This window comes from Eleutherodactylus coqui, chromosome 1 (assembly GCF_035609145.1).
Source record: "Eleutherodactylus coqui strain aEleCoq1 chromosome 1, aEleCoq1.hap1, whole genome shotgun sequence".
Classification (NCBI taxonomy): Eukaryota; Metazoa; Chordata; class Amphibia; order Anura; family Eleutherodactylidae; genus Eleutherodactylus; species Eleutherodactylus coqui.
This window is the reverse complement of record NC_089837.1, coordinates 345,904,610-345,931,258: the sequence shown is the minus strand read 5'-3', so window position 1 is coordinate 345,931,258 and position 26,649 is coordinate 345,904,610. Positions and strand designations below refer to the sequence as shown.

At 44.4% G+C, this 26,649-nt stretch overlaps 1 protein-coding gene across 2 annotated transcripts; it reads right to left on the bottom strand.

Annotated features, from left to right (window-relative positions):
• Positions 1 to 548: 548 nt before the first annotated feature.
• Positions 549 to 26,260, bottom strand: GUSB (glucuronidase beta). 2 transcript variants are annotated; one of them, XR_010786403.1, is made up of 13 exons: positions 26,046 to 26,260; positions 24,922 to 25,110; positions 23,614 to 23,795; positions 20,715 to 20,857; positions 18,041 to 18,228; positions 16,876 to 17,028; positions 16,381 to 16,559; positions 14,871 to 15,017; positions 11,861 to 11,945; positions 9,812 to 9,988; positions 8,104 to 8,239; positions 1,507 to 4,352; positions 549 to 1,454 (listed from the first exon to the last, which is right to left on the bottom strand). XR_010786403.1 is itself a non-coding variant. In XM_066576327.1 (12 exons), the coding sequence occupies exons 1-12, from the start codon at positions 26,247 to 26,249 to the stop codon at positions 4,216 to 4,218; spliced, it is 1,920 nt and encodes a 639-aa protein (XP_066432424.1). In that variant the 5' UTR covers positions 26,250 to 26,260; the 3' UTR covers positions 549 to 4,215. The 2 variants fall into 2 exon arrangements, 1 of the variants encoding a protein (XP_066432424.1); XM_066576327.1 differs by having other exon boundaries at positions 549 to 4,352.
• Between the last annotated feature and the right edge of the window lie 389 nt (positions 26,261 to 26,649).

Below are 26,649 nucleotides of genomic sequence, written 5' to 3'. Positions count from 1 at the left end.
GTGTGAACAGCCCCATTGAAATGAATGGGAACGTTGTACAGCCTTTACCGCAGCGCTGAAAAGGCAGCGCTAAACGCAGTACAAAAACGTCTGCGTGAGGGAGGCCCAATAAGTAATAGAATCGGCCCATAATTTGGGTTTTCACAATAATTTGCTGCTGATACATATACTAGTAATTATTAGAAAATTATAGTACCAGTGTTTCTGGTGGCGTCACTTACTAATATCATATAGTGAAAGGGATTGGAGTTGGTCATAGGTCCTAAAACAGCAGAGCTGGACAACAGCCATGTGCTTACAGGACCTGTGATGATCTCAGTCATGTAATGAGTTAACGGGTCTGAGCTCCGCCCCTGATCACATGACAGTGATGTCATCACAGCTGTTAAACCAGCAGAGCCGGACAGCAACTGTGTGGAGCCCCGGGTGACTGATCACATGAAAGCCCTCATTCAGTGCACACTCACTGACGGACAGGTGGGCGTTAGAATTTTGACAGTATTATTAATTAATAATTATCCATGCAAGCTTAATAAATAAGATTAAGATTTCAAAGCAATTATTCCTTTTATTGAAAGAACATTGAATAAAAAAAGTCAATCATTTATTGTTCTCATTGAAGAATATCACAGCCCACAATTACAGTGCAGTATTACATTATGTACATTCAAGGCACTTGCAGCATTTTTTGAGGTATTACAGCACTACTTTGTCCTTGTTTGAAGAATTTGTACTGTGTTCAGAAACAGAGAGGGGACATTTATGTGGACATCAGCACCAGATTTCTATCAGGGGGGGGGGGGGGGTGCACATTTCTGCAAATGCTACAGATCTATGACAATTATAGTACACATCAATGCCAACTCGTAGCTGATGCACATTTGACTTTCTGGAGCACAGATGCGCCAATTTTATTAAAGCTGTGCAGATTTTAAAGGGCCACTCCGGTGATTTTTCTCTTATTCATGATGTAGCTATCCCCCCAGTATATATAAGTGACCTAGTGTTACATTGGTTAGTTATTGCTTTGTGTTTGAAACTCCTGGCCTTTTTTTTCCTCAGATGGTCACGTGATCCCACTTTTAACCAACTCAGATCTGCTTGGGGGTTATATACTTTCAAATATTCATTTTCAATTCAGCGTCTTTGATGCTATTTTATATGAATCTGCCACAAACTGCTGAAAGAGGGACACCCCTGTCACAGTTACTGATGATGATCCCACAGCTCTTGTGACACAGTTATAGTAGAGGAGATCACATATCATCCTCCTGGCTGTATAAGACCCAAGGTCTACGGGTGGATTTGATTTGCAGGAGATCTGCAAATCAAGCCGCCCAAAGGGATGCACTAGCGTCTGGAAAAGAATTAAAAGCATGCGGATGTCATTTTTTCCCAGTGTGTGGATCACACGCGGGATAAAAATCACAGCAAGCTTTATTTACTGAGGATTCCTACACAGACAGCTTCTATTGAAGTCAATGGAAGCCGTTCGATCCACGGCACAACCGCAGCTGACACTGTGGACGTGCCGCGGATCCGTGGGATAGCAGGAGATAAAAAAAAAAAGGCACTGCGCATGCATGGAGTGCTGTACAGACAAAAAAAAAGATCCGTCCGGGATGCAGGAGACCCAGCCTGCTCTGGACAGGTAAGAAAACTGTCCATGGCCGCGGGGCGCAGGCGTATTCTCAGAATCCTTACTTGCCGTGGACATGAGCCCCAATCATGGCCTATAGCTTCTTTAAGAGAATATAGTAGGTAATAATACATTTCCCCCTGCAGGTAAAAATGGTATAGCCCTCAGCTAAAGCTGTACTGATGCATCATGGGATTGATTGTAAGTAAAAAAGCTCAGCCTCAAGAAGGTGCCTGATGAGCATCAAACAGCCGGCTGCACTGCAAGGAAGTGGCTGGAATACACAGAGGAGACCTCCAGAGTGTGATAGGCAGTCAGGTGAGGGGGCAGGGATGGAAAAATGTGTTTTTGTTTGTTTGTTTACCGGAGTGACCCTGTAATAAACTGGTACATCTAAGGCTCAGTTCACATCATATTTTCATCGTACGCCCGGCATATATGTATTTACATTGAAAAGAAAATATAAAAATAAAATACACTAAAAAAGTGTCCAAACATGCGCCTTGGAGTGTATATTGCTTTCTATGACAAGACGGATGCATGAATAATGTACTTTGTGCATCCAGTCATGTGCACTTATATCTGCATCTTTTTTATTTTAACCCCTTAGTGACCACACTTTTTTGCTTTTTTCACCCATTTTCGGTTTTTCCTCCCCCCTTTTAAAAAAATCGTAACGCCTTTATTCAGCCATCGACGTCACTGTATGAGAGCTTGTTTTTTGCCGGATAAGTTATATTTTTCCATTGATATTATTTAATGTACCATATAATGTACTGAAAAACTTTTAAAAACTTCTAAGTAGAGAGAGATGGAAAAGAAATCAAAATTATGGTATCTTTCAGTGCGTCTTGTTTCTACGGCGCACAAACAGCAACGAAAATGACATAACTTTATTCTATGGGTCAGTACTATTACTAGGATACCAAACTTGTGTGTGTATATATATATATTTTTTTTTTTTTTTAATTTTTGTAATTTTTTTTTGCTGTACTCCATCTTCTGCGCGCAATAACTTAATTTTTCCATCAAAATACTTATGCAGTAGCTCCTGTCGTTTCCCTTGGTACCAATTTGGAATACATAGAACTTTTTGATTGGTTTTTATTAGATTTTTTTTTCTTGCCAACAGGGTGACCAAGAAAACGCGCACTTCTGGCATTTTTAATATATTTATTTTTTTTGGTAAATAATGCATTACTTTCATAAATCGGACTTTTACGGACTCAGTGATACAAAATATCCATGTTTGTTTTATTATTTAGATTTTTTTAATTATAAATATGGCAAAAGGTTTTTTTCTAACTTTCCTTTTTTTTTTTTTTACATATTTAATAAAAATTAGAACAATAAATTTTTTTATTTTAGTCCTCCTGGGGGACCACAACTACCAATGCTTAATGCCATAGCATTACATCATACGGTATTCTGACGGGCAGCCAATCAAGCCACCCCACGAGGATGGCTTGATAGGCATTGACAGCCCGGGCGTCTTTTAGAAGGACCCCACCTGTCATGGCACCCACACGGCTCTCCCAATCTCACTGCAGGGGTGCCTTTCGGGGGATTTAAAAGCCGCTGTCAGATTTGACAGTCCCGATTGGCCGCACGGTGAAACAGGGCTGTTGCCCGCAGGTGTCCGCTGCAGTGCTATCTCCCTCCATACACGTCCTGCAACGGCAGGACGTAAAAACATGATAGCGTGGTGACTAAGGGGTTAAAGTATAGAGGAGCATTTGGATGACATTTGCTAACAGTCTATGATTGCATACATGCTAACATAGCATGTGGGACTGAAAACGGCACTTGTCTGTCCCGTTCAGCCTTTTATCTTGCAAACATACTTTTTTGTACCCTATATGGAAAATCCAATGTGTCATGTGACCAAACAGTTTCAACTTTCTTGATCATAAGGTAACGTAAAAAATTTTTTTAAAAAGTAAAAAAATACGTTTTCTTTTTTTGAAAAACATACATGGTATCCCTCTGTTAACAAAGTGAAATGTAAAAAAAACACCTTTCTTTAAAATGTTTTAGGCATATACGTTGGTGTAAAAAAAAAAAAAAATGATGTGAACTAAGCCTTACGGTGGACGCACACATTAGACAGAAGCAGGTTGAATAGTTAATTGCCTGGTGAAGGTGCATTTTGCAGGCATACATATGTGAGTCCCTGTAAGCCATTACAGTTGGTCATACTGGCCTTACATGTCCGATGACTACGGGCTGCAAACAATCTTTCTGGCAATGTTCTTTCAAAGAAAGTTCCTTTGTAGATGAAACTCTTCCAACAAACACGGCGGGCTTCTTTCCAGACGAAGATGGTCCATAATCAGTTAGCTAAAAGATTGTTCACTTTTACTTTTCATCTAACAAATGACCATTTTGGTTGAAATGTTTCAATTTTCAATAACTTTCATCTAATGTGTATGGACACCTTTATACCCGCACACTGGGGATTTTATATTAGTACTTAATAGCAAATATCCCCCATTGTGTTTAGGCAGTCTTCAAACAAGTCATGGGTAGGCTCCTGTATGAATTAATACATCGATTGTAAAAGGGGGGTAAAATGTTCACACCGTAGGTTTATGCAAATACCCCAGGCTATTGGCCAGATTCCAGTATCTGTCCCGTAGAAGAAAAGCCGATGACTTGGGTTGTCTCTGGCGGGTGAAGATTCCCTTCTTGTTCCCCACGACTCTGCTAATGGCTGCAATAGAAAAACAATACTGAATGTTCACACAATGTTGAAGATATTGTCTTATGCCGTATGCTAGCTGATAATAGATCATCTTTATTTGTACAGCGCCAACTTATTCCGCAGCGCTTTCGAGGCACATGGGGAACACAAACAATACAGAAATAACAAAAATTACAAAAGTGACAAGTGGTATTCAATTATTTGGAAACAAAGGGGTTGGGGGTGATACAGAACGTACAGAGGCAGGAGGTGGAGCAAGGAGGAGAGTGTTGCCAGCAACGATAACATGTGATATACAGTTTTTTTGGGACACAAACAAGTTGGAGGTAGTACAGGAGGTATGGGGCAAGAAGTGTACAAGATAGGCTAAAGGGGAAAGCCATAGGGAGGGGCAGGGGGCATATTTGGGGATGGGGGACTAGATCAGGAAGTTTGGTATGCTTCTACGAAGAGGTTAGTATTAGAGGGGTGTTTAGTCGGAGTGTTAACAGAGTGGAGCATGCTGTCTGGGGGTTATGATTGTACTAGTTACTGATATGGAGATGTTGGAGGGAGGTCGGCTGGTTGAGGGCAGAAATATAAGGTGGTCAGTTTTTGAGAGGTTAAGTTTGAAAAAAGGGGCGGACAAGGTGTTAGACAGTAGACAGTGGATAATGTTTTGGAGGAAAGGTACTGAAATGTCACAGGAAGAGGTGTATAACTGGGTGTTGTCAGCGTAGAAGTGAAATTGGAGGCCAAATCTGCGGAGGTTTGTCCGATTGAGGTTGTGTAGATGGGGAAGAGAAGGAGGCCAAGGACCAATGACTGGGGGACCCCCAACAGCAAGGGGGAGCGGAGAGGAGATAGAAGCAGCAAAGGAGACACTGAAAAAGCGGTCAGAGAGGTAGTAGGAGGAAAACCAGAACAGAGCAGTGTCTTTTAGTCCAATGGAGCAAAGCATAGCAAGGATGAGATTATGGTCGACAGGGTCAAACGCAGCAGAGAGGTCAAGGAGAATTAGTAGGGTTTAGTCGCCCCTCCATTTGGCCGTCAGCAGGTCGTTTGATACTTTCATGGGGGCAGTTTCGGTTGATTATAGGGGATGGAAGCCGGACTGGAGGAGGTCGAGGAGAGAGCTATCAGAGAAAACGTGTTAGGCGAGAATAGACCAGCCATTAAAATAGTTTGGAGATGCTGGTGAGGTTGGAGATGGGTCGGTAGTGGTCAGTGTCTGCTGGGTCAAAAGTCAGTTTCTTTAGTAGAGGAGATATGATAGAGTGTTTGAATGAGAAAGGGAAGATGCTAGAGGTCAGGGAGAGATTGAAGATGGTGGCGAGGTGGGGCGAGCAGTCTGGAGACTTCTTGCTCTGTTGTTGGTTCTAGTATAGATAGTGGGTGAGTGATGGACACAGTGCTCAAGAGATCTGGACAGGGAAAAGCCATGTAATGTTTGGAGATTTCTTTGCGGAGGTTTTCGATTTTTACTTTGAAGTGGGCGGCTAGTTCTACAGCACAGAGATCCTTCATGGGGGCCTGTTCTTTGGGGCTGAGGAGGGAGTGGACAGTGTCAAAGAGTCGTTTGGGGTTGTGGGATAGTGAGGAGACAAGGGAGGTGAAATGAACTTGTTTGGCATTGTGGAGGGCGAGGTTTTAAGGATAAATTTAAAGTGGGTGAGGTCTGTGGGCTGTTTGGATTTGCGCCACAGACGTTTAGAATACTTAGAGCATTGCCGGATGAAGTGCGTTTGAGGGGTGAACCAAGGTTGTCGTGGTCTGCAGTGGACAGCTCAGATCACCCGGGAGGTGGGTGCCGCTACTTTCAGGGCGTGTCTGAGGGTGGTGGAGTAGTGTTTGACAGCCAGGTTGGGGCATGAGAGGAGAGAGATGGGTGACAGGAAAACTGCTGGGTGTGAACGGTCTGGAGGTTCCTAGAGGTGCGATAGGTGAGAGGGTCTAGGGAGATGCTAGGGTGCCTAATAGAGGAGAGAAAGTTGTGGTCAGAGAGTGGGAGGGGGTCGTTAATGAAGTGGGAGGCAGCACAGAGGCGGAGGAATATTAGGTTAAGAGTGTTGCCATCTCTGTGAGTTGTGATAGGCTGAGGGAGGAGTTGAGCATTAAAAGCTGGGGACAGATAGGGATATAAGGTCATTATTAGGGATGTTGAAGTCACAGATGATAAGGGTTGGGAGTTTGCAGGATAGAAAATGGGGGAGACAGGTGGCAAAATAGTCCAGGAACAGATAGATGACTGTGACACACAGGAACAGCGGATGGAAGAATCATAGAGTATAGACTTCAAAAGATAAGAAGGTGAGGGAAGGAGCTGAGGGGATGACCTAGTAGGTGTAATTTGGAGAGAGGAGGACTACCGCGCCAGTTGTCCAATCTGGGGGTGGGAGAACTGCAGGTCGTCAAAGCACAATGCAGTGTGGGAGGCGAGCAGGTTGAGATGCTTGGTAATGAAGAGGTCGTGGATAGTTTGGAGTTTGTTGTATGTGAATTGGGAGCTCCAAAGGGCGCATTTGAAGGAAACAGGGGGTGCGCGTGGGCCAATGGTTGGGTTTCGGGGTAGTTTTAGTGTGATTAGGAGGAGGTTCTGGCAAAAAGCAGTCCAGGGTGGGCTGTGGAACTTCTAGTGGAGTCAAGATTGACAGGGAATGACGCCCTCTGAACCTGATTGGCTGCACAGCAGGCTGCCGAAGAGGTTATGGGAAAATACTTCCATCGGCCTGTGGTGCAAATGCACTGCCTGCCCAGAGGGGCACAAGGCGCTATCCAGCAGACTGTACTAGCACAGCGGCAAAAGAGTGGAGAAGCGATGTGTCCAGTGGCGCTTCAGAAGTAACCCCACCCGATGTCACTTTGACATAGAGGTGGCTGCAGAGAGGCGACACGATCGGGGGGAAAGCAAGTGCTACGCGTCGCCCCCAGAGTGGAGGAGCACACACCGGTTGCATTCCACCCCCACCTGAGGCACCTTTCTCAGTGTCAGACCAGAAACTCTCATGGCTGCAGCTTTCACCGACGGAGTGGCCGCAAAGAATGTCACAGTCCCTGCGGCGGAGCGCAACCACTGAGGCCGGCAGCAGTGAGTGGGGGAGCAGCAGACACCGAGCTGAGAGTGCAGGCAGCGGACCAGCAGTGGTAAGGACAGCACCTGTGAGCGGTTAGGGTGACGGTAACTTTTATTTTTAGCCTTACATTATTACATGTTAATGCTGGCATGTTACACCGCTAACATGGCAGCATTTACAGCTCATAATGTAAGGCTAAGCAGACATTTTAGCATCAGCGTTAAGCTGCAGAGAAATGAGAACTGTAGGCACACTGCTACCAGGATCTGCCATCCTTGGCCCTATCGGGACCCCTAGCTTTCGGTGGCGTCAAGATGAGATGGAGGTGAGGGAAAATGCTATTGGGGTAGGTGATCAGGAAAAATCCCTATGGTAACAAATGGATCAATAAATGATTCATCAGCAATTAGTTACATTCTAACAGAAAAACATAATAAAATAAATAACAGTAGTGCTCCAGCAGAGATGGAGATTGTGTAAATGGATGGATGCAGGCTCTCAGACACCTTGTGTCCACGTAAGACAAATTTGCAGCAAACACATTAAGTGAAGAAGAGATTGAAGCTTCATTCATCCAAGGAGCAGGAGGGAAGATTATGCATATGATCTGGCGATTTTTGCTTTATCGTGAGGACATCTGGCCAAAGTCTGAAGGCTCACACCCATCCACTTACACGGTGCTGCTTTATTGCTGTAGACACACTTACTCTGTGCTGTCATGAAGTCTGCAAAGTTCCAAATAAGTTCTCCAATGACATATTTCTTCCTCTTTTCATCCAATACGGAGTGATAGTGTTTTAGTACTATTGCTTGATATTCCTCTGTGAACATTAGGGGAGGATCCTGAAATCCAAAGACAATGTAGTCACATATAAAACACTAAGTAAAGCCCAAGGCATCCAGTCAGATGCAGACTTCGCACTTCAAAGTGGCTGCTGGATAAAACACTTTAGCGTTTTTAAATGTCTAGTTATACACAAAATGTGATTGTTCTCAGCAAGAGAAACGACGTAATCTTGTAGATATGATACCTTTTAATGGCTAACAAAAATACATGATGTAATAATAGCGAGCTTTCGTACCAACGCAGGGTACTTCTTCCGGCTTAAATGGATTGGATCTGAAGAGGCATGCATATTTATACACACTTATAACATACATACTTATGACAAGGCACAGATATGGATGAGAACAATCACATTTTGCTCTACTGGCTAACACGGTACCAGATCTTTGTTTTCATTATAGTTATACACAGTTACAGAATTTATTATTGGGCAGGAATAGACCAGGCATTCAAGTAGTTTGGAGATGAAGGGGAGGATGGCGATGGGTCGGTAGTTGGCAGTGTCTGTTGGGTCAAAAGTCGGTTTCTTTATATATTTGTTTTATTAAATGTGCTACATAAGTGGACACACAGGGGACATATGGTGTACAAGTTTATTTTATTTACAAAGAGAGAACTCTGGCACCATACAGTATCTTGCTGTATTATCAGTGTCATCCTGATCTAACAGAGCATTAAAAGACCTTTTCCAGGCCGAGCCGGCTGTCACTGCTGGGCTACACCAGTATCTGAATGGAAGCTGCTGCTCCAACCCCCAAGCCATCCTTGACAGCCAACACCCGTCCACAACAGCTGTGACCTGAGATAAATGAGCCATTAATTTAAAAAGTGTTTTATTAAAATCATGTTTCTCTTGTTTATTTTAATGACAATTATTTTATTACATTTCACTGAATATTTTATTTTTCTCAAACTAAGGAACTTTTGCGTTTACCCATGTATTCTAATGCATTACTGCCTGGGCATGTAAAATGGACAAGTAGCTGTTAGGACATACCTGGGGTACGGTGCTAAGCCCAGCACTAACCCCTAGAGATACTATAAGAGCTATGCATACCATAGGCGGATAAAATATTGCTCAGCCATCACCTCCTCAATGCCATCATAAAACAGGCATACATAGATCAGTAAATATGTATTCAAAGTGTATGGGAGCTTTGGACAAAACTTTTGCCTAGATTTTACCTTTGTGACTGAATGTCTGCGGATGTGTCCTCCAACACACAGACCAATCCAGAGCTCCAACTGAGCCGCCTAATACTGCCTGCAGCTGATCTCCTGCACCTGTCTGACCAAAGAGGTCCCCTTCACAAATGTCCCATGTGCCGCCCCACCGCCCACTTGTCACTCTGTTCCTCAAAGGATGTGGCAATAGTATTAGTATACACAGTGTAAAATAGTCTCTTGTCTTCTACCTCTGACCGTGGATGCATCTTTGTCAGGTGGGCCTTATAGTCTGACATATAGCATGTCTAATATCAGTATGTATGTTACAGTGATGCATAGAGAAGCCAATGCAGAGAAATATCCACAATTATTTAGCATAAAAACATCCCCAATCTACTTACATTATGGAAACCTGGGATAGTATCTGCCCCATATTCACTTTGTATGATTGGTTTCTGGTATTTGTCATACCAGCCGTCAAACTGGTTATTTAGCTGGAGCTGAATTACTTCCAGGTGGCCGGGGTCATGGTACCAGGAGAAGTAGCTGTTAATACAGATCACATCCACATATGGGGCCTGGGAATATAGAGAAATACACAACACACACACATGTCATTTGAGCTGTGGTCAGTCAGCAGGTAGCTGTGGTAAGCATCACATTCAGGTATTCTTGTAGCATCTCCGCATTAGGATAAAATGTAATTATTTAAAACACAATTTTTAGAAAGTAAAAGAAAATCTTGATAAAAAGTCCCTGTATCTTCTAGCCAATAAATCAAAAGGGGCAGGTAGCACCAGACCTCCCTGATTCCTGCGCACCAGAACTCCCTGATTGCTGCCTTAAAGGGGTTCCGTCATTTTAAAAAAATAAATAAAATCTGTAGTTGTCTATTCCTCCCCAGGCAGTCTTCTTATCAGATCTTCATCTCACCGATCTTCTCCTGGCTCCTGCAGTCCCCCGGCTCGCATCACCTCCAGCCGGATCCTCTTCTTCCTGTGACGAAGCTTACATTACCAGCATTCTGCTTCCTGCAGGACAATGTACGCAGTCACTAGTGACGCAGTGCTTACTGCCTAGCAGGGAATACCGAATCCTTAGCAGCCTACTTTATGGAGACCCTGCGCGCTAAAGCAGGCAGCCGAGGATTTGGCATTCCCTGATAGGCAGTGGACGCTACGTCATTAGTGACTGCGTACATTGTCCTGCAGGAAGGAGAATGGCGGCAATGTACGCTTCGTGACAGGAAGAAGAGGATCCGGCCGGCTGGAAGTGAGGTGACCCGGGGACTGCTGGAGCCAGGGGAAGATCAGCGAGGAGAAAATCTGGTAAGAAGACTGACGGGGAAGGAATAGGCGAGTATCGAATATTTTTTCCTAACAGAACCCCTTTAATGATTAGGCAGAGCTGAGGACAGCACTTTTCTAGACTGATAGGGAGACCTAAGCGGTCTCCTCCTCACATATTGCACAAGTTGCTTCAGTCCGGGTTTCATCATGTATTTCGTCCCCGTGCAGCCTGCTGCACAGAAAACCTGGAACCGAAGCAGTGCCGGACAGTAAAACATAACGTGAAAAGAGCTTAAAGGTTGTACACTGTTGTAGATGTCCTGATACCGTCTTATGCTACAACCTGGTTATTCTCTCTAATTTAACACCATTGATTTCTTCTACATGGCTGACTAGATGTCATTTTGTGTCCTTCCCCCACCCCCGTCCTCATACGGCCCTGTGATATCTCTTGGGAGGTTACCTTCCTAATACAAAGCTGTAGGAGGAGTTTGTATACAATCCACATAAAGATGATGCTCAGGAAATGTTTCATTTGTTGGTCTTTCCAGCTTATTTTATGTTGCATCCTGAGCATCAGCTTATTTTATGGTTAATTCTGGATGTTAACCCCTTCCCTCCCTAATCACTTGGGAAGTTTTAATTCGTATGAAGTATTTTTTTCCTATTTCCGGCTATCTAAACCTCTGTGCATCCTCTACTCAAAAAAACGTGTATTAAAATATGTTTTACAGCTGGACTGACGATGTGCAATTTTACTGGGAGATCACATGTGTGTTTGTATGACTGGAATGATTAGAACTGATTTTCTATCTAGTAGATAGATTTTAGGCATTTACTACCCACAATGGACAAAAAACAATATACTTTAATGGTATCCATCAAGTGACTGAAGCCGGAGTAAGAATACCTTTACAGTATGTTAGAAAATTAAAGAAATGTGGACATGTGTAATCCATCTGCCACCACTATAGACATGAACATGCTTTTCCCACAGGCTGTGTTAATAGGAGTGACCAAATAAGCAAAGTCTTTTCAGAAGACTGCTAAGCACAGACTACCCACAGTTGGAAATTCAACTTAATTGTTAGAATTCACTTTTTTTTCTAATTTCCTCAGTACTGTGTAATGTCATGGGGTAAATGTGAAGAAACAACTTACCCCTTGGTCTCGCTCATAGTTGGCATTGCTGACATAAGTTACGGGCCTAGTGCTGTCCAGTTGTTTCGTGTGAGCGATGACCGTCCTGGAGGAAGAAAACCTAGTTAGCAAACAACGTGGCGATATCGGCTCAGTGTACGGTATGTTCACGTGTTGCACATGGGCTGAGGATTTTCCACCTGAATTTGTGGACAGAAAATCCGCAGCACATCACAGACGCAGCAAAGTGAATAGGACTTTGATGCATTGCAAAAAGGGAAACCTCAACTACTTGACATATGTGACCAGAACATAACGGTGATGTTAATGTTTATAGCTTCAGTCATGGCGATTATCTAGGGAAGGCAACTGGGATAAATAAAAACATGTGAAAAGCTTTAATAAAACATCACCTTCTGGTTGTTTTATTTAATCCCTTAGAGACTGAGTTTTTTTTGCCTTTTTCCATTTTGGTTTTTTCCTTCGCCCTTAAAAAATTCTAAGTGGGGAGGAATTGAAATAAATGACATTCCGCCATCTTTCGGTGTGTTTTGTTTCTATGGCGCACAAACTGCAACATAAGTGACATGATAATTTTATTCTATGGGTCAGTACGATTACTATGATACCAAACTTGTATAGTTTTCTTTTTGCTGTACTACTTGTATTTTTTTTAAAGATATTTAATTTTTTAAAATTATTTTCTGTCTCCATTTTCTGCGCACAATAACTTTAAATTTTTTTGGCGACCTAGTTGTGTGAGGGCTCATTTAGTGCGGTATGTCCTGACGTTTCTGTTGGTACCATTTTTGTATACAAACGACTTTTTGATCGCTTTTTATTACATTTTTTCCTTGGAGACAGGGTGACCAAAAAGCGCATTTCTGGCGTTCTTCATTTTTATTTTTTTTGTTCAGACCACGTTCACCGTGCGGGGTAAATAATGTATTACTTTGCTATATCGGACTTTTACGGACGCAGCGATCCCAAATACATATTTTTGCTCTATTATTTAGATTCTTTTATTGCAAAAGGTTTTTTTTTTTTTTACTTTTATTACTTATTTTTCCTTAATAATTAGTAAAACTTTATTAGGTTTTGTTTACACTTTCTTTCACTCCCCAGGGGGGACCACAACCAGTGATGCTCTGATTGCTCCTGCAGTATGACATAATGCTATAGCATTACATCATACTGCTTTTTGACAGGCAGTCTATCAAGCTACCCCACGGGAATGCTTAATAGGCAGTCTGCTAAGGCAGCCCTGGGGCCTTTCAGAAGACCCCTGGCTGCCATGACACCTGCACGGCTGCCCCGATCTCACAGCGTACGGGACCCCCGAACATTGTTCGAAGGGTTTAAATACAGCAGCATTTAAAGGGTTAATAGCTGTGATCGGACGTGCAGCCAATTGCAGCTATTGCCGGCGTGTGTCAGCTGTAATAAATAGCTGACGCCTGCACTGTATGGAGGGAGATAACGGCGCTAGTATAATAGCGGAGATAGAGTAAAAACACTATTGGGCCGTCACTAAGGGGTTAATTTGATAGTATGTTTGCTATATGAGGAGCACGGCTAGTGGAATAAGGCAAGATTTGTCCATGGCAAAAATTATCAATAGGATTCTTCTTCTCCTGCTTAGCATATGCTGGTAACGTGCGATATATCAGAAATGTGATGCTTTCCTGCATGCAGATAATTGAATGATGAGCCATTCAGTGTAAACAGCAGTTCTGCACTTTCGAACGACCATCTGCTTAGGCTGGGGTTCACACGGGATGTATTCCCGGGGAAAATCTCGTGGTTTTGCCGCAGCGAAAAACTGAGATTTCCGCCAGGAAAGCGCAGCTTCAAAATCCATGGAACTCCCATAGATGAGCGCGGCCGCAGCAGAAAAAAAAAAAAATAGACACCATGCGTCCTGGGAAGGAACCGGCTTCTGATGGATTTGCCACGACGGATTCACGCCCCGTGTGAATGAGATTTTTGACAAATCTTGTCCACATGGCTGGACAAACCCGGGATTAGCGGCCGCAGGCGGATTTGCCGCAGGAAATTTCCACCCCATGTGAACCCAGCCTCACAGTGAATGGAGGCAGAAGGTGGAGAATGCGCACAACCTGATCCAGCAGCGCTGTGAGCGATGCCAGCGAAACGCGCTCCTGTGTAACAGCACAGGAGTGAGCATCACTGGGACGAGGCGTCGAGCATTGTTTGTCCGACACTCGTCCCGTATAAAAGGACATTAAGTTTGTCCTGGGATGAACTCTTAAATATCCTGGGGGGGAGGGGGGGGGGGGAGTGTCCGGATGCTGTAAGAGGACATCACTGGCATAACAGGAGTGCTACAGTGGAGAGTGATCACGAAGCAGGGGCCAACTTCTCAGGACAAGCGCCCGCAGTTAGGTAGGGGTTAAACAGGGCGATAGCAGGAAGAGACTGATACTATGAGTCCTACAAATAATTACCCATAATTGGAGATAAGCTGGAGGTGAACATCTACAAATAGTATGTTTTTCTGGAACATGCTCTGTTATTGTTTGCAGCATAGCATGTTATATATTCAGTGTGGTATTACATCAGGAGTTTTTAGTGCATATCTAATAAATATATTTGTGTTATGGGGGTTAATAATTGCAGTGAATAGTAGATTTGGTCACCTCAAAGGTGTATCCTTTAATTGGTAGTAACTAGAGATGAGCGAATGTACTCGGTAAGGGCGATTTCGCAATCGAGCACCGCAATTTTCGAGTACTTCACTACTCGGGTGAAAAGTACTCGGGGGCGCTGTGGGTGAGTGGGGTGTTGCAGCGGGGAGTGGGGGGAGGGGGGGGAGAGGGAGAGAGAGAGGGCTCCCCCCTGTTCCCCGCTGCTACCCCCCACTCCCCTCTGCAACCCCCCGCTCACCCACAGCGCCCCCGAGTACTTTTCACCCGAGTAGTGAAGTACTCGAAAATCGCGGTGCTCGATTGCGAAATCGCCCTTACCGAGTACGTTCGCTCATCTCTAGTAGTAACCATTACCCACTTACTTGAAATAATATCCGGCAGGTGGAAACTGAGAGGCCGGTTCATTGGCAACTGACCACATGACCACTGAAGGTCGGTTTTTATCTCTTCGCACCAGTTCCTCCATGACGACTAAATGATGTTGCAGAGACTTGTTTCCAAAACTCTCTCTATCAGGAAAGACACACAAAAGGAAACCAAGAAGCCACTTACAGGAAAAGTCTATTCAAATATACTGTATATAACAGATTCCATTTCCCTGTTCCACCCGTATACGTTTATATTAATTGTATAAGGGCTCATTCACACCAACGTATTTGAATTGCGTATTGCGAATGTATAATACACGGTACATCACAGCAATTCAAATACATTGATTGCGTTCAATACACAACGCCGCTAAGAGACAGAGTGGAGAATTAGAAAGAAAACAACTAGTCTCACTGCATGACAGCAGGTGAGGAACGCCGTAATTCACAGGGCACAATCACTGCCCTACGCCACGATAGAAGGCTCACCACCGTCTCACACAGCGGTAAAACGCTGCATAATACACCCAGCGTTCTACACCGGCGGCCGTGTGAATATACTAGAAGATAAGTCCATATATTCATAATATAAGACACATTTGGGGCAAAAATGGATTGAGTGGGCAGTTTTATGCAAACAGATCTAGTGGACATGTGACATTATACAGGAGAGCTACTAACAACTTGTGGTCATTCTGCATTTAAAAGCTTTCTGTGCACTCACACAATATCTGAATGTTAATGCTCTCAGTAAGAGAAATAAAAGAATCTTATAGATTGGACACCTTTTAATGACCAACAAGAAGAAATTATGTCATCAGTGCAAGTTTTCAGGGACAACAGGGTCTCGTCATCAGGCATGACATAAGTGGTCTTGAAAGCTTGCGCTGTTATCGTCTTTTACTTCTGTTACCCAGTAAGATGAGTCATATCTACAAGATTATTTTATCTCTATTACCGAGAGCATTAACATTTATTTTTACTGGCTAACACTGTACCAAACATTGCTCTTCTTTCACACTAATTCTGGAGCTACTACATATCATTATGTGCAATATTGCTTATGTGATGGTACCTTGGTGCAATAAATATGTGCACATTCCAGGTGGAAATAATACTTAATGCTTCCATGTGTCACACATATTAAGAACCAAATCACTAATCTCAAAAAAGTCTATTTATAAATATATTTCCAGTATCCAAATATGTAAAATGTAAATGTATAGTGTTGAAAATTAATCTACAAGATCCCTTGATGGAACTAAGATGTTCAATATGATCACAACCTTGGAGGATGCACTCCAAGTTAACAGCGTCCAGTCAAGAAGCGCCACGTCATTGGCATCCCAAGGCTGGAGTATGCCGAATTACTGAACTACAAGAGACCTCTTCCAGCTCCGGCCCTCTCAATATCTGCATGACTAACAACGTGGAAGGAGGAAATCTCCAGAGACGGTCATGCAGACAAACAGCAGATAAAACAATTCCTAGACAGTTTCCTTACGGATGTCTTATGCCAACTCCTGGACATTCATCGATGACCACAATACCATATTTATCGCACAGGTCCATGATCTCTTCAGCATATGGATAATGGCTAGTACGGAATGAGTTTGCACCCAGCCACTTCAACAGGTTAAAATCCTTGATGATTGTAGACCAGTCCAGACCTTTTCCTCTAATCTGATAAAAGCAAGGATTGATATTAGTGAATATACAAACAGTCTCCATCTCAGGGTTTTTAGTACAATATATCTGTAGCTTTTACACACATAACATTACTAATTGTGATGAACATGAAATTCACATTGGCTTCAAGCAAATTTTAGACAAACCCTTCACAGCCGGTATCCATTGTACAAAACTAGCTGCATTTTCATGGAATTGAATTCTCCCTTGTAACTATTGTATTTTTTTTTAAAACCTTAAGATGTTCATATATAACTATATATGAAAAAGCAAGGCCTACTGATGACAATCCCCGACTCCTCATACTTACATCATAGTCTTCGTGTTTGTTCACTCCATGGAAGTAGAAGGGTTTCCCATTGATGAGGAACTGTTGACCTGATACATGGACTGTTCTTATCCCAACGGGTAACATGTAAACATCCTCACTTATACCGCTGTCTGTATCCGCCCTAATCTTCACCTGAAAGACATTAACAACTTCTTTAAAATAAGCATTGATTATGTTGATCAGTGTACATAGAAAGAAATAGGACATCCTCTTACTAGAACACACTTGGGTGGAACAGCCACATACCTGAAAGGGATTTTCATGCACCTGAATTACTTTACCTGTTAAGTATCTATTTAGTTCAGAGAGAGGAAACAGTTCGTCTACACTGAACAGTTAGCTCGCTCATATCACAAGGGTCTATGGTGGTTGGAACTGCCCTGCAGTTTATCAGATAATTCATTTTTGGCTCCTTTTTCTGGGAGTTATGTCTTTGTACATTTTTTCTCTCACCTCTGTGATTTTAATTTAGAGGGAAGAAACAAATCTGTATTTGCCAAGAATATAAGAGCATTTAACCTTCAGGATGGAGCCTATCTTGGCATTTAGGGCAGGTAACTTCTGAGAACTTACTAAATTATTTTGGTGGAATAGAATAAAAAGAGCATTGCACTCTAAGCTTTTTACTGTTCACCAGGTACCATACAAATAGGAGGTTATCTTTTTATATGGCTTGGTAGGATTCCAAATGTATATATAGATTTTTTGCTGTTATACCTTTACAAAATAAAACCACTTTTATGGATTTACTTTTTTATATACGCGTTTCAAAAAAGTTTATCCTTCCGTCACCCCATTATGTCGTTGGGTGACGGAGAGAGAGCCTTCTTTCTGTCTAATTGCCTAGATGCTGTGGTTACTACTAACTGTGGAATCCAAAAGGGTTAAATAACCAAAAAAAGAGTTCTCTCTGATCCTGGCCATTGCTGCAGGATGTCAGCTGTTTATTACAACTGGCACCCGCTGCTGTCCCATCCACTGAATGTAACTGGGCATCCATTTGTGGGAATGCACTGGCTAAACTGATGTACAGCTACATCTATCTTGAGACATTCCCCTTCTCTTGGGTAGCACGGTCTATCCTTAAAGTGAATACAAGCAAGAAATTGCTGCATGTTAATACAACTGTTGTGCTCTGCCTTACCTCCAAGGAATAGAGATACCCAGGGTTTTCATTCATTAAATATGGCCACCAAAGATTTGCATTTGCCACTTTCAGCTGTCCTACAGCCCCCACAGCAGTGGCAACCTCGTGACCAGACTGACAACGCAAGGTAATCGCTACGGAGTAGTACTCTGAACCAACCACAGAGACTTCATAGAATACCAATCCTGTCAGAAAGGAGAGAAAACACCAAATTGTTGGCTAGAGGCTCTGTGAATGGAGGAAGTCCACACAAACAATACAGTCTGAACGTCTGCAAAGGGAATCTCAAACCTGTAGAAATTATAAACTAGGAGGCCCTTCATGTGTAGGATTGTCCAGCCAAGTCTACAGAAGTAGCTAATAATTCCACTCCTCTCTAATGCTTGTGAAAACCAACACCCCGCAGGCTTACTAGCGGCTGGTCTGGGAGGCTGCAGAGGTGGGTTTCTCCCTGCGGGGAGGATACTCCACGTATTTGGACAATGTGGACTTCTGGCACTTCTTGTAGGTCTTTTCTCAGGCAATTATAATAGATTTTATTGCAGATTGTGAACCTGGGTAAATACTAAGTGTTTGAGTTCAGGGCTTGATCCTTCTGGGTCAGGTAACTGATGAATATATACTCCTAGGTCAAAGAGTGCTTAAAAGATAACTGGCACTTAAAAATGCAGGCTGGAAGGTCAAAGGTCACATGTCAGGTTACAAAATAAAAAGCATTATTTGCCTAAAAAAACTGTTAAACAGAACATTAGAGGATCTCCATCCAGAGATGTTATTGTCTCAATTGTAATACTGAAATAATATTGAAACTATGGAAGCCCGGAAGGCCCAAATTGAAATGCAATTTGCAGATGCATAATATTGAACCACTAGAGTTCCTCATTGCTCGCTACACAAAGGTGTTTTCCAGCGAGAATACTAATGATGACCTATCCTCTGGATAGGTCATAAATAGTTGATCGGCTGGGGTCCTTCGCGAGGGACCCCAACCGATTAGCTGATTGTGTCCCTGCTGGCAGCACCACAAATACACAGCAGTCGAGCAGAAGCAGCAGAAGTCTCTTCGCCGACCTCTGTGTAGTGGCCGGGGATTGTAACTGCAGGTACAGCTTGGGTTGATTTTAATGAGAGCCGTGCCTGCAGTTACAAGCGCCGGCCACTACACAGAGGTCGGCTCGGACGCTTCCGCTGCTTCCGCTCCGACCGCTGTGTATATGCGGCGCCAACATCATGTGCCCGTTCAGCTGATCGGTTGCGGTCGAGTGACAGACCCCAGCCAATCAACTATTGATGACCTATCCTAAGGATATATCATCAATAGTATTCTCCCTGGAAACCCCCATTAATGGCTTTTTGAACTATCTATGATCTGCTAATGTTCCACTTTAACCAGCTCATTGCTTTTTATTTTGTAACCCATGACACCTAACCTGCATTTTGTAGCACCCATTATGTTTTAAATACTTTTGGCCTCCAAACCCAATTCAAAAAAAATGAGGATGCCATGTAAAATGTAAATAAAACGGAAAGAGAAAAAATAAAGGCATGCAATAATTTGGAGCTCTCCTCTGACCATATTTTATTCACAATAGAAGACATATCAGAAGGAGGAAGTGAAACATTTTCCATTTCATTTAAAAAAAAAAAAAAAAATAAAATAAAAACTTATTTAGAAATTGATGTCAGCAACACGACACAAAATTTGGGTGAGGGCCGTATGAGATGTCAAAATCATTGCATTCTTTTTTCTTGACATTTTTATTCACATTTTACACAGGGTCCAAACTTTTTTTGGAATTGCGGTTGTATAAAGTTAAAATGTCTCCAGCCTACACGACGGGTCAGGGACTAGAACTGCAAGCGGAAGCTAAGCCAGGAAAAGGGTACAGGGGCAGCACAAAGCATCTGGTCTGGAAGGGGACAGTGACAAAGAGACAAGCCGCAACTAGCAGTGCCAAGAGTCAAGCTTTACAACAGAAGATACAATGTGTGTGAGGAACAAGCCATTGTATCCATGTCATACATCGCACCCGACACAACCATGCCATAAATAAGATACATCTTTACCCCTGTGCCCCAATAGATGCCACATATATACATATACTACCAATACCTCCCCTACACATCCTATTCTACTCCAGGTATACACCATTCCCCTCTATACACCTTGTGTCCCCATATGCACAGCAATTCAGAGATTTGCTTTCCAGCAGTCAAATAGACATAGGAAACCTCAGTCAGGTATCAGCTTCTGACTGACTATGGCGAGACTTTGTGAGCATGTTATGTGATGTGTGCAGGGAAGACGAGGTGGGCCGTTCCCTGTCATAAATGGTGGATCCTATGCCATCTATGCAGAGCCGTTACGCTGATTTTAATCTTGGCTGTGATGAGGAGATAATTTATAAGAAGTAACTTCTTCCTCATCACATTATTCCAGATCCTTCATGTACCACCATCTGCTGCACCCTAATGCCCTTCATATATGTGGCCACACACCTACTCGCTCATGCAGCTTTATGGATACTTCCCGATGTTCTATAGCAGATGGCTGGACGGTTGTACAGAACAAGCACTTTTACTTCTTGTGTCGCCCTCTATTTCCTCATAGATTGTAAGCTCTTGTGAGCAGGGAATATGTTCATGTTATATAAAGATTATTGTTACTCACCTGTGTTTCCACTTATATCAGTAATTACGGTGATATCATCAATGTACACTGGGGGTGTTGTATAAAGAACCACAGGGCGATGGATACCGGCATAATTAAAGAAATCAAACTCTATATTTTGAACAAAATATCCTTTGGGATATCTATATTAAAAATAAAAACAAAAACAGTAAGTTGTGCCTTTGACACTTTAGATCTACAATGACCACATCAATAAAATATCTATTATACCTACTGATCTATTACAGCATGTATCATCAACTGAAGGTGAAGATAATCTATGCAACTATGCCTAGCTTTACTATTAGCTGGCCTTCACATCTGTGTTAGAACCTCGTTCGATGGTTCCCTCGCAGATTCGACACCAAATACAGGAAGAGATAACTGCTTGGAGCACTTTTCCTTCTAGTAAAATACGGGGCAGCTGAGCGGAAACCGAACAGACACCCTTACAGTCAATGGGGTTCGTTCAACATTGCTGGGTTCCATCATGAAATGGACCCGTTCGGCCGGGGGATTCCCCTTTCCTGCTCCGCGACAGCAAGAAAACTGAATCCCCACCGCAGATGTGAAAGCAGCTTTAGTGAATAAAATGACATTTTCATCAACAGAAGCCTTGATCTCATGGACCTCTGCACCTCTCTGCCTCCAGATTTAAAGAACTCAAAATAGCTGGGATGGAAAAAATGGAAGGGTAACATAACCAGGACTTGTTCCATCCTGGACCGAACTATGGTAGCATGGAGAACTCTCCTTGAAAACCGTGACCCCGTCTGGTATCTACTCCTAAGGCCGCTCTCAATTTTCCAGCACACAACACGCAATGCCAATAGCCCACTGATGTGTATCGGGTCACTCACACCTGCGTTTATTTCCATGCGTGTATTACTTGGGGAAAAAAAAAAATCTCAGCATTTTCTGTCTTGGCATGCATTACGTGCACATAGATGCCAAGGTAATGCATGGGGATTGGCAATACACAGCACGCTGGCACACGCGGTCATGTGAGCCCAGCCCAAATAACACACACAACGTAGACCAACAAGTAGCACAGACCATGCTCCGCTCATGCCCGACGAGTCTCTTACCCCTCTCACCAACTGATGAAATGCAATTGTGTGTCGTTCATTATTTGAAGTTCCTGCTCCTAAATAACCAAACCTTAGATGTCACTTGTTCCAAGGGAGTTACCCCTTTCAGATCAGGTTCCCTGTAATAGACAGGACCTACGTCGGCCGAACGGCCGATAGTGGCTATTACCCGCGGGCGTCAGCTGTAATAAATAGCTGACGCCCGCGCTGTATGAAGAGAGATTGCCCCGCAACCTCTCTTCATACATACCCTGCCGCTCCATGACGTACCTATACGTCATGGAGCGGGAAGGGGTTAATGCACATGCATGGCATATATGTTAAAGGGAGACCATAAATGTGATGCAAACAGAACTATACTAATGTACTATCTGCGTCTTATTCGCTGCGCTCTGTCAGTCTCCCTTGCTCCTGGGGTTTATCTCCCGATTGTGTGACCTCCTGTATTGTGAACCTTGGTTATCTGCGCTCCCCTCCCTGTAGTACAGGACATTACATGCCTCCGGGCCCCACTACACAGGGGCCAGGGCAAGGTTCAACAGCAGAGTTGTTGTGTGCCAAGCCAGCAGTAATTACAGCTCTACGTGACACCTTGTATTCCATATGACATGCAGGCAGCAGTATACAGCAGTATTGTCTGTAACGCGCCATTCACATGGGCGATTAAATGGAGATGCACAAATCTCGCTCATTTAAATGGAGTCATACAGGAGTGATGATTTCCTGCACAGCGCCGTAATGTGATGTGAGAAACCAATCGCAGTATGTTCTATCTGGCTGCGTGCTCTTGCATTGCAGCTCTATTGTTTTCAATGGGGCAAGCTCTGCGATCCTCTGCCGCGTCGGGAAAAGCCCTGCACCCCCGAAGTGATGAGGGTACTATCACTTTTATTTAGCGCAGAAACCCCTTTTGTTAGTTTTACGGTATTAAGAAGGGATTATTTTTCTTACCATTTGTATCACCCAAATAAAGTACAGATCTGGTGAAATGTAAAGATCCGATATGAACACATGAACAAGTTTTCCTCATGTAGAATGATATCTTTAAGAATATCCATTTGTGTAGCCTCTGTCCTTCGGCTGCTCTCACACAGGCCTTCACAAAAAGTCGTGCTTGAAATTGTGGCATTTCACCGCAATTTGGAGTGACATTTTTGATTGCACGGTGCAGCGTTTGACAGCGTTTTTAACGCACCCCATCATTAGGATGAGTGATGAGGCGTGTTAACAAGCGCTAAAGTAGAGCATAAAGTGCGCAACAATGTTCGATCGCAGGTCTGTGAAGCCAATGGAGGCACTGTACCACGAGGCACTGTTGTCTGAAACGGCGCAGTACTCACGGTTAAAAGCAGGCTGTGTGAGAGCTACCTAAAATGTGTGATGGGTGCGTGTTCCAAAGGAGCGGCTGCATCTACAGTACTAGAAAGGGAGTTCTCCGACTGCCCGGCTCCCCTCCGTGACAGCCGGTGGCTGGGATTGCAGAAGCAGCCAAACTGATTGTTCTACCGTGTCTTTGTAACTCCCATAGCAGAGAATGGGAGCTACGGAAACCGCGGGGCGCAGTGCGCTATACTGTTCCAGAACTTCCATTCACTTTTACGCAAGTGAAAGAAAATGCGTAGAACAGCCCGTTCAGCTGTTTGCATCATCTCAGCCACCGCCGGCCGTGACATTTGGACAGCTATTCTCATCTTAGCCATGACTGACGGGAATATCTGTGACAAGACTCATAGTACATAATAGATTTCCTCTATAGGCACATTGATACTTCTGAACAGTATAGGCTGTTGTATAGTTGGGGTACTCACCGCGTGGGGTCATCCATGAATTCGATGTATCCTGGAGGTAGGCTGTTTAGGGTGAGCGTATTATTTACAGCAATGGTGATGCGACACGGAGCTCCTAAACCACCTTGTAGTACACTGGTTATGTTGGCTTCAAACGGCAGATGCCCTCCTTCATGCTGCGTCACTTGGGCACCATTAACCCACTGCAAACAAGGCACATTAATACTTAGAGACCAAAGAAGCCCAAAGCACCCCCAACAAAAGAGGGACATAATGAAAGGTCCCCTAGTTCTGCCATTCATCAGCGTGCCCGCTCCAGTGTATTCTCTCTGTAATGTACTGCTCAGCGGACAATAGGATTTACTTCCATTTTAGGATAAGAACAATGGGCAAGATCGCAAAAAGATGCTGCGGTTTGTTTCCTGCATCGCATTGTGGTGCCATGCAGGGAAATCAGCACTAATGGGTTTCATATCGCTGCGCCTCGCAATGCACGAATCTCGCCAGTGTGAAGGCTGCCGCAATGTGGTGCAAAGCATGTCAGATGAATGGCCATCCTGTAAGACAAGAATGGCAAAAAGTTCACCAAAATGGGGGATGCTCTTACAGCGTAGCATGTCCCATTACAGAGCAGATGGAGGAGGATCCTGAGGGGGTTCCCCATTCTGTGACATTTATGCGTGCCGCCTCTCAGGACGGGACTCTCGCAGCAGATACGGAGAGGTAAGTATGGGGTCTTTGGGGCGTGCTGTGTCAGATTCCGCTGCGATATTCTGCTGGCGGAGTCCGATGCGGCCGTGGGCATGGGGCCTTATGGTCTCATGACTTTAAGGAGTGCAATGTGTAATATAAATTATGTACAAATCAAAAGGTAAAAACAAGGTTTTAAAAATGCCACTGTCCACGGGCGGATCGGATTCTTCAATGGAAGCTGTCCGTGCGGGATCCGCACTAAACGAAGCATGCTGCAGTTTTTTCCACACCAAGAGGCCTGCAAACCAAATGTGCATACTGTATTTTATTTGTAGACGCCCATGTTTCCCTATGGGCGGGTTGATCTCCAGATCAGGTGTCCCGCAGCTGATTCCGCAAATCAAACCCGCCCGTGGACAATGGGCCTAAGCCAAAACCACAACGGTAGCCCTGCAGCACGACAGCCTAAAACTATACATATGTAATCGGCTAAAAACCACTAATATAAAATTGGCATTAGGATAAATCCTTAAGAATCATGAGAATGATTCAACCACACGTACTAAAAGGAAGACCAACTGCCTGGTCATTGACAGGGAAAGCCATCAGCTTTAAACTGGTTAATTATGTACTCACCACTATGGAGAAGTAGTGGGCACTGCCAACCCGGAGTACAATTCTGTAAGAGGGCACGTCTTCCAACCAGCGACTGGGTAACCAGACTTCTTTCTCATACCAGACCCATCCAACGAAATCTCTCAAACCAATGTCCTGTGTGACATCATTGTAGCTGGCAGGGACTGGCATATCTAGAACCGGGCCGCTCTGTGTGGGCAAACACATGACAGAGGTTGTTAGCATTACTGTATAATATGTACCAGGCACTGGGGAAGCACATAGCTAAATGAGATATATCCATTCATATCTGCTTCCACGGCTGCCCGCACCCCTCCTCTAGCCGAGAGTGGGCACAGGTGGTGCTGTGCCAAGTACAAGAGCTGTTAAGGGAAGCTGGTTTGCCACACGTCAAGACCAGGAGGCTGTCACACACAAGAGGTAGACGAAAGGAATAAGCCCTGGCACCAACAGCTGGCAAAGCTGAGGTTCCCTGTGACAGGAGAGATGGTAAAGGAGATAAAGGGAGGGCTTCCTAACTCAGCAGATGCCAAAGTGGAGGAGCAGATAGGATGTTTTGCCACACACAAAAAGGTGGCAAAGATGGAATGTGGTCAATCACAGGGAAGAACGTGTAACCTGGGTATGTTTCCCCACATATGAGTGATGGCCGGGCGGATGGGTCCTGCAACCCACAAAAATGGCAGAGGTGAGAAAATGAAAGTCCTCTGGCACACCAGGGATGGCAAAGATGAGGAAATAGTAGTGCTTTGCCACACAAGAACTGACCTGGGTGCAGCCTGCCATGAAGACCAGAGCCAGTACAGAGAGTGGGCACCAGTGGAAGGGGGGGCTCTACTTAACACAAGAGTGGGCCACGGTGGAGGGGTGATGCTCTGCCCATACAGAAGAGCTGGCACCAGTGCTGCATACAAGCACTAGCAGCGGTGACCTAGAGGGGGGCTCAGCTGCACACAATAGCTGTCACTGGCAGAGGGTGCTCTGCTGCCAATGAGAGCTGGACCCAGGGGGTGGTTAGAGGGTGCGATACATAAAAGCTGGCATCAGTGGGTGGGTGCTCCACTATACATAAAGACAGTCACCGGCATGGACCGGGGGTATCCCGCGTACTCGTCGGCACTCACCTCCCTCAGCGGCCGCTTGTACCACTGCATCTGGAAGCCCTCGTCCCTCTGCGGGGACTTATCAGCCCGGAAACTCCAGACACCATTGAGCTCCTTCAGCTCCCGGGTGGGGGTCTCCCTGGGGTACAGCATCCCCCCGCTGAGAGCATGGGTGAGGCCGGAGCCCAGGAGCAGCAGGATCCAGCAGCCGCACCGTCCACACATCGCTACTGAAGTCTTGCTGAAAGGGGGTGTGTACCTAACAACCAATAAGGTTGCTGGAGTCGCTCACAGCTACTGAAGTCTTGCTGAAATACAAAATATGCACACACTGCACTTCGGCCTCCTTCCCACGAACGGATTTCCACCGCGTAATTCGCGGCGAAAATCCGCTGCGTTGCCCGCAGCTCAGGGCATACAGCGCGGAATTCCGCACCGTGAAATCTCCCGTCCTCACCCGCGGCATCCTCTATTTGCCGCGGGTGTACGCGCAGACGGCTTCCATTGCAGTCAATGGAAGCCGTCCGTTCACGCTATCTCCCGCTGTAGCATAGTGGAAGATAGCGTGAAAACGCTTCCCGCCTACCGCCGCCGCGTCGTATGACGCGGCCGGCCGCGTCATGTG

What these genes read in the sequence shown, in the direction of transcription:
- GUSB (XM_066576327.1), bottom strand. Translation starts at nt 26,249, where the DNA reads ATGTGTGGACGGTGCGGCTGCTGGATCCTGCTGCTCCTGGGCTCCGGC. An exon ending in CTATCCCAGGTTTCCATAAT is followed by an intron (nt 8,240 to 9,811) that starts GTAAGTAGATTG and finishes TTTGGATTTCAG; the next exon opens with GATCCTCCCCTAATGTTCAC. An exon ending in AGACTTCATGACAGCACAGA is followed by an intron (nt 4,353 to 8,103) that starts GTAAGTGTGTCT and finishes TTTCTATTGCAG; the next exon opens with CCATTAGCAGAGTCGTGGGG.